This window comes from Buceros rhinoceros, unplaced genomic scaffold (genome assembly GCF_000710305.1).
Source record: "Buceros rhinoceros silvestris isolate BGI_N320 unplaced genomic scaffold, ASM71030v1 scaffold23084, whole genome shotgun sequence".
NCBI classification, from domain to species: Eukaryota; Metazoa; Chordata; class Aves; order Bucerotiformes; family Bucerotidae; genus Buceros; species Buceros rhinoceros.
In genome coordinates, this window is record NW_010408084.1 from 1 (window position 1) to 8,121 (window position 8,121).

Here is an 8,121-nt window from a genome sequence, read left to right on the forward strand (position 1 = left end):
TGCTGGGGGACGGGGGGACTCCAGGAGATCAGAGGTTTCTTCCAACCAAAACAATTCTTAATTCTGTGTTTTCTTTAGACCTTCTTTTGCTATTAATGTACTTTCCTGGCGTCTGATGCAACACCAACCAGTTTCAGCACTGAGATTTGTCATGTCTTCTCCCTGCATATGTGAACCACAGCTTTGTCATCTCCCTGCGAAGCCTGACATCGCTTCCTGGACCATAAGGGCTGTACAGTCAAACCTCTGCCTTACGTATAGTGCGACTCCCCCACCTCTCCTGCCCTGTCTCCCCTCTGGAACAGCCTGTACCCTCCGTCCCAGCACTCTAGTCATGGGACTCACTCCACCGAGCCTCACTGCTACCAGTGATACGGTGACTCTGGGAACTGACTGGTGCTCCCAGATGGTCCTGTTTGCTTCTCATACTGCATGTGTTGGTGTACAAGCATTTCTGATGTGCTCCCGAGCCCTCAGTGCTCCCACTAGCATTTCCACCCTCAGGCGATGCCATGCCAACCCCTGGCTCGCCTTCACCTCTCCTGCTGGTATCCTCTTCTAGTTCAAAGCCCTTTCCGTGAGTCCCACCAGTTTACAAGCACAGATGCATTTCCACTGTTGGGACAGGTGGCTCCACCAGGTCCCAGCAAACCTTGTGTTTGAAAGGCTCTCCCATGGTTATAAAAAACAAAGTTCTGGTGGAGGCATCAGTCCTGGAGCCAGGTATTGACACTGAGGAAAACACCACCTGTGCTCCTGAATCTTTTAGCATTCTTCCCAGGGCCCTGGAGTCTCTTTTGATCCACCTTGGACTTCTTGTTGTAACATCATTAGTTCCGCCAGACTCCCCAGGGAGACAGAGTGGTTTACGGTCTGAAGGCTGCACTAAGATCGTCAGTCATCTGGTGACATCCCTGATTTGGGCCCCAGGGAGGCAAGAAACTTCCCTGAAAAGAGGGTCTGGTCTGCAAACGGGTGCCTCTCTTCTGCACAGGGGGATGTCACCGATGACCATGGCTCACTGTTGTTTCTCCTCAGCGCTGGCCTCAATGCAGCCCTTCTTCCTCCTCTTCTGCCCCATCTCACGCTTCGTCTGCCATGTCCCCCGAGCCTCACGCCTGCTCTGTAAGGGCAGCTGAGGGGGCGAGGAGGCGTTTCTCTTGCAGCTCTGTGCCACTCCTCCCCATCCTCTGATGCTGCCTTTCTCCTGCCAGAAACCAGATCCCGGGCCTGCCTCATGGTGGCCACGCGGAATGGGCTTGTAGGTAACAGAGATGGGAGAGCACAGCTCCGCTGGTCGGTCTCCTTCTCCGACTCTATTGCAGATAGATCAGAATAGGCAGGGCAGGTCCATCAGCCAGAGATGAAACAACGGGCTGAAGTGTTTGCAATGGGAAACGTCAGCTCAAATACCACATCTCTATCGGGTCAGCTCCCAAGGATTAAGGGCAGACTCTGATCATCACATCAGGGGTTCCTTTCTGAGGTTTGTTTTTATTTATTTAGTTAACCTAAGCTGTAAATGTTCCAGCTGAAGGTATAAAATATTTAAATGTCTCTGAACCAGCGGAAGCCATCTCAGTTCAGTTCGGGAAAACACGCATCGTGGACTTGAAGGAAACACACCGGGCTTATAATTCTTGCTCCTATTAAATACAGGGGAAACATCTACAGTCATACAACACCCCATCACCAGTGCTTGTTCTAACGGAGGTGGTGGGCTGAAGTAGCAGATGTGACAGGGGTACCTGGTTTTGGCCAGAGCAAGTTGGAAGAGGGCAGTGTGTTTTTAGTCCCATCTAAGGTGGTAGCTTCCAGCTTGCTGTTGCTCACTCCCATGTCTTTCGAGGGTTGCACAACTCTAACGGAGTTCAGCCAAACCTGCCTCAGTGCAAAGAAAAGTCAACACAAGCAGCTCTGGGTTTACTGGAAGTGCTGGGACTTCTTTTGTCATTGCAGCAAAAGCTGAAAAAGGCAGAGAGAGGTGTGAGATTGGGGAAAAGGATCATCTCCATGGGCATTCGAACGATATGAAGAAACCTTCTGCAATCAGCATACAAGGAAGTGACACCAAAGTGACCTACAGTCCCAGGGCGGTCCTGTAGAAGGTATGACACAGCAGCACCAAACCTTCAAGAGACCTCTGCCATTTACATGACACAAATTCCATCTGAAAAATAATCTTTATTGTATATACAGAAGCATATGCCCTGGGGAGCTACAGGCAAAGTATTTGGTCACTGAATTTTACGTAGTTGAGGAAGTCCATACAGATAATCGGGGTACTGCACAAATGGATGTGTAGTGCCAGTGGTCTGGACCTGCCAGAGATCCAGTTGTTTTAGTCACCCCCATGAAATCAATCCACCCTCAAACAGGCGTTGTTCCCTGGCTAGAGAATCTCAGTTTACCAGTGATGTCAAAAGAACTGCCTCTTTCCTCCGGGAAACACGAGAGTGCATACTCTAGCAAGAGGCAGATACAACCCTTCTGGCTCGTTCTCCAAACGACCGTTCCGACAGGGGATGCACTGGCACTATCCTCTCTGCATTCCGCATTCCCCTCTGGAAGGGGAAAGTCCATTTGCATCCATTTGCTTTAGGTTCCCACAAGTCCGATGACCAGCACTAGCTTTCCACAGCAGACTGTTCCTAAAGCAGAGATGCCAGAGGGTTTCAGATCTCCAGTCCCTTTTTCAGTGGAGTGGGGACAGCACATTTCTGGAGCTTCTGCCTTTGATCCAGGCCCACATTCCACATCAGGGAACCCTTCAACACAGCCTGTGCAGGTTTAATCTCATGGCAAGGGTTCAGTGGATGAGGACGCCGGATAAGGGGTGCTCTCATCTCAAGAGGTATGCCAGCACCTTCCACCGTGAGAGGCGCACGAATGCTGTCAACAGCAAGGTTACATGAAAACTTAGAGCAGACAAGGTTCTTGTTTCATGTTCCTTTTCCGTAAGTAACTGACATCATTTTATAGGCTTGTCAGGGCAGATATGTGACTGGTTTTAAATGAAATGCTCAGCAGGTCCAGATATACAAATTTCGGCCTTTCTTTAGATACAACTGAGCAGGAAACTTGATTTTGAAATTCAATTCATGTTCCTTAAGGTGTCCACAACTTTCTCAGGATAGGCATTTCCAACAGCACTGAGCCACAGAGCAAATCTAAGGGATAGAAGAAAGGGAAGAATCTTTTCTTTCTTCTATCTAGACACAGGGTTTCCCCAACCCAACTCACTGATTCAGTCTAAGAGAGGAAAGATCCTGCAGTTCCTAGAAGTGCTGAAGTACAGCAGCAAATCACGAACACCTTCCTTACTCCTACCATAGCACAATACTCTATAAAATGAGTGGTGCTGCCTCCAGGTACAGGAACAGATGCTGTCATCAAAGCTTGTAGTGTGAGGGCCCTGGCTCAGAAAATGAACCATTCATTTAAAAAACACCAAAGGAATGGCAGATGTCCTGGAAACAGATCCTGGGCGCCAGCACCGGCTGCTGCACACTTGGACAGCAGCAGCCCAGGTGCAAGGAGCTGGGGCCAGCTGCTCCTTAAGGGCTGATGGGGAGAAAGAAGGCAGCTGGGTGAAGCACTACCCTATCGATAGGGAATGCAGGACCTCATTATTGCACAGAGGGCTGTGGCTCAAGAAAAGGCTGTTATTCCTGTTCATAGGTGGCCAGTAAAGCACAGGAAGAGCAGAACGTGGAGAGCAAGCAGGTACATGGCCACTAGCAGAGGCAAGTGGGTCCGGGAACGGAAGAGAGAGCGTAACAGGCGTCGCAGTCCAATGATATTCCGAGACTGGAAGAGTAAAAAGAGACCAGTCAGTACCAGGAACAAGCGTGTCCCCAGGTGCCTTCACCCAGAGCTCTCCAGACCATGAAGATTAAGTTTAAGCTAATGAACATGAACCTTCCCAAACCCACTCTGCTGTCAGATTTGCCCTCTAGAACCAATCTTCTGTGAAATATTCTCCTTCCCCTGCTCTCTGCAAGTTTAAGAACCAGCTCCCTCCAGTTCTGCTTAAGAAGGGGCAGCAGGATACAGAATATATCCCTCCAACACTTGGTCTCTAGGAATTTGTAGCCCCTACGAGTGAAATATAAACAAATGGATCAATGGTGCTTTTTTGCTAGAGTCTCAAGCTACTGGGAATCCCAATTTGTCCTCTGGCCTGGAGTAAGAAAATTAGTTTTTATTTGTTCCATTCTTGCAGCCAAAAGGACACGTGAAACTGGTGAGCCGACTCTACAGGAGCTCCTCTCCAGGAGTCCCCAGGACAATGGAACATCAGCTGCCAACGCTCCAGTAGAAAGCAGAAATGGTCTATTCTAATCACAAACCCAGCGTGAGCACAGAGCAGTTTAGCTGCTCTAGGGTCCAGTTTAGCTGCTACAGGGTCCCAGTTCTCAGTTCACATTTTCTTGCACCGACCAGCGCTCGCATCATTGACAGCTGTGAAGGAAAATTCTTACTTGGCTGAGAGTAGTATCCGTGGAGTCAATCAGCAAGGAATGCTCGTGACCTGGGGCCATATCCACGCTCGCACTCAGGGAAGATGTCCACTCACTTGACTGCAACCTGCCGCAGAAAATGTGACGTTAAATTCAGCTTCTTATGATGTGCCAAACCAACCACCATGGTAGACAAGCTTAGCAAAGGAGGTAAAAAAGTAATCAACTGTTGCAAGTAAGTCCTGGCCGGGAACTGGTTGCATTTGCGCAACTGTGGCGCCTCCTGACCTCGAGCTGGGCAGGAGGACTGGGCGGCGCAGAGGGCAGCAGCCCTCCTTCCCACCTGGGGGCTGGTGAAGCCGTGGCACGTTGTGGTCTCGGTACGCGCTCGGTGCCAGCCACCTCCCGTGCCCGCGGTCAGGGAGGAAAGTAAAACTGCTGCACATGCAGACTGCCGGTCCTCTCAGTGGAGGGGCAGCTGCTGGCAGAGGAATCCTTTCCTACCTAATTTATAACCGGTCACTTCAAAACTCAGGATCTTTTTTTGGTGCTGTTTTTTTCCTTTAGTCTTTCAGGAATTTCAAACCTCAGCTTAACTGAGGTCTCTGTCTTCTACCTGAAGTGAAATTTCGTAGTGTGTGACGTGAAGAAAACCAAGGCAGATGATTTATTTGTGCATTTTGAATTCTAGGAAATTATTTTGGGAGCCAGCCTGGGTCCCAGTAGTGCTGGTTCTTGGTAGCTATTTCCTAGTGACCGACTGGTAAGCTGCTACTAAAGGATGAAACGTGGAAGCAGCACTGTCGAGGCCTGGGGCCAGCAGTAGTCAGTGACGTGGAATCAGTTGTAGGGGGGTTTTATAGACTCTGTGCTAGATGGGGCTGTGTCGTCTGAGTAGTGTAGCAATTCCTAGGGAACTCCATCCTGAATTCCTCCATACAGACAATTCCTTTTTGGCTGAATCGGCACATTTAGCACAATGAAAGCCATTGTTTTCATGTAAAAGACTCCAGTAGGGAGGTTTATTTTAAGCACCAGGAAATGCACAGCACAAGTGCCCACAATCACATTACGTGATAAAACCCGCTTCCACAGTCACGAGGAGAAACAGGCATGGTAACACGCGCCTCACTGGCTCCTAACCCTAACAGCCTTTCCTCTGCTGCCTGAAGGGCATCTGTCAGGTAACCCGAGACACGCTGCACTGGGCCTGAGTGGTGAGGGTCTGCTACCAGGGAACTGCAAGGGAGAACTGTGTGGCAGGAGGCCACGAGGTGCCCTGTACCAGTCTCAGCCAGTTCTACCGGGCTTGGCAATGGACAGCGCCTCCCCGTGTGCCCACCCCACACCCAGAGGAGCCCACGGTGCCTCTGCCCAAACGTATTTTACAAAGGGTGGTGGCTGCTGGGAGGAGGAGGAAACATGTAAGAAACGAGCAGCAGCATACAGAGCCGAGCCCAGCCTCCTGCTGCGCTGAGTGTGACGTGTGGTGCGAGCAATGGGATGGGGTATGAGGAAAGGGGGAGGAGAGGCGTCAGACTGAAGCTGAGCCTGGGAAAAGCCGGGTAAGTGTTTTTCTTAAGTGTTTCTTTCTCAATACCCAAATTAATTAAAAGTTTATGTTAACTGGCAACACATTTAAACTGAGTGACATCCTTCAAGTCGAGACTGTTTTGCCCATGACAGACAGATGCTTCCTGAGGAGACAAATCCCCCAGAGGTATGAGAACTCCTCTTCTGCCTTCTCCCAGTTCCCGGTCTCCAAATTATATTTTCCAGTAGTGAATTTAACTCACTGGGAAGGCTGGCATCTCACTCCAGTCAGGACTTGTCAGTGTCTACTCAGTTGTCTCTTTCTGTCTTTGTCTGCAGCTGAAGGACAGCTTGAACATCAGGGGACACTTTGTTACGGTAAGGGTGACTAAGTACAGGCACATGGAGCCCAGGGAGATTGTGAGGTCCACGTCCCTGGAGATATTCAAAAGCCAACATGGTCCTGGACAATAGGCTCTCGACAGCCCTGCCTGAGCAGGGGCACTGGACCAGAGCACAGAACCAGAGAATGGCTGGGATTGAAGGGACCTTCCAAGCTCCTCCAGCCCAAGCCCTGCAGGGAGCAGGGACATCTGCCCCCAGAGCAGGGGGCTCAGAGCCCCAAGGGCCAACCTGACCTGCCATGGGGCCAGCGATGGGGCTGCTGCCACCTCTCGGGGCAGCCTGCGCCAGGCTCTGCCCACCCTCAGCAGCAACAATCTCTCCCTTCTCTCCGCTCTGACTCTCCCTCTGGCAGTGGAACCCCTCAGCCCTTGTCCTGTCCCCACAGCCCCTGCTCAACAGCCCCTCCCCAGCTCTCGGACAGGCCCCTTTAAGTACTGGAAGGCCTCAGTAAAGGACCTCCAGAGGTCCCTTCCAGCCTCAGCCATTCTATGATACTCATGATATACTGGTTTCTGTGCCCCAGTGACATTTGTCATTTGTAGTGAAGTGCAGATGAAGACAGAGCTGGGATCATCACACTTCTATGGTGATCCTGCCTGTTTGTACAAGCTCCCTCACCTCGTGATCTGATCCTGTGCTGCAGAGAGCGCCTCCTCTACAGCAAGACGACGGTCCCGTTCTTCCTCCAGCTGCTCTTCTAAATACCTCAGATCCTGCTTTGTGCTGCTGTGTATATCTTCTGTTTCGGACAACCTGTCAGAAAATAACCAAGCATATGCCCAGAAAGGGCTGATTCAGGGACTATTTCGTTGTTGTTGTTTTCATTGATGCAGTATGTGAACAGGCTCCAATTCCCTTCCACTTCACCTACAAGACTCAGTTATCTTTTATTAGTAAATTAGTAAATTATTTGGAAAGCAAGAGAGAATCTCTTGAAGCTTCTGCATCAGATCAGGAAAGAATTCCTCATCTCTGTCACCTGTGGCCCCACCTTCTGAAAGTTATTTTGAAAGGGTATGAGGAACCACGTGCGAGATCTGGTTCCAGAAGGGTACAAGGAATCATATGCTAGGTCTCAATTCCAGGCACTCCCACGCTAACAGCCTCGAGACCAGGACCACTGAGCATTCTGAAGCAGTTACTCATTCTTAACCAGCAGCCCATCACATCAAAGATGCTAGTTTGGCTGGTGACAGTCAGCTGGAATTGCTGCTGCACGTTGTCCCTTCAACTTCGGATGCTCTATCCAAAGAGCTAACTAACGACAGCTGTTCAGGTGCGCGTAACGGTTCCTCCACTAGCACAAGGTCCTGGTGTGGAACTGAGTTCTTCTAACACTGTCACAGACAGTGATAGGAGTTGGCTTGTTGCTAGCCTGAAGACCTCCATCAGAACTAACATCCCCAACCCTGTTTTCTCAGGCTTTCTTTACCTCAGCTGCAACTCCTGCAGTTCCGGTGTGTAACTGCCTCTCTGAGGCTCATTCTTTTCTTGGGGTGCTCCTGGAGCAGCATCTGTTGCAAACAGCTCCTGAAAGAAAGCACGAACGCATGGCAGACAGCACTGAACTAGGAGGATCGAAAGCAGCTACCACGCTGCACAGTCAGTGGACCCATCTGCCATAGGCTTTCCTCTCCCTTGCACCAAGACAACCACCCTTACCATGCCCTTGTCTGCAGACTGCAGCTCCTGGAGCTGCCTCTCAAGCACCAAGCAGCGG

The 8,121-nt window shown here is 50.4% G+C and overlaps 1 protein-coding gene across 1 annotated transcript in view; it reads right to left on the reverse strand.

The window, feature by feature from the left end:
• Window positions 1-3,675: 3,675 nt before the first annotated feature.
• GOLGB1 (golgin B1) overlaps window positions 3,676-8,121 on the reverse strand; it is a 36,287-nt gene continuing 31,841 nt past the window's right edge. The window contains exons 20-24 of the mRNA XM_010134763.1: window positions 8,064-8,121; window positions 7,834-7,931; window positions 7,020-7,154; window positions 4,485-4,590; window positions 3,676-3,810 (exon numbers count right to left, since the gene is read on the reverse strand). Coding sequence (XP_010133065.1) covers window positions 3,676-3,810; window positions 4,485-4,590; window positions 7,020-7,154; window positions 7,834-7,931; window positions 8,064-8,121 — 532 coding nt within the window. The remainder of the gene's footprint in view (window positions 3,811-4,484; window positions 4,591-7,019; window positions 7,155-7,833; window positions 7,932-8,063) is intronic.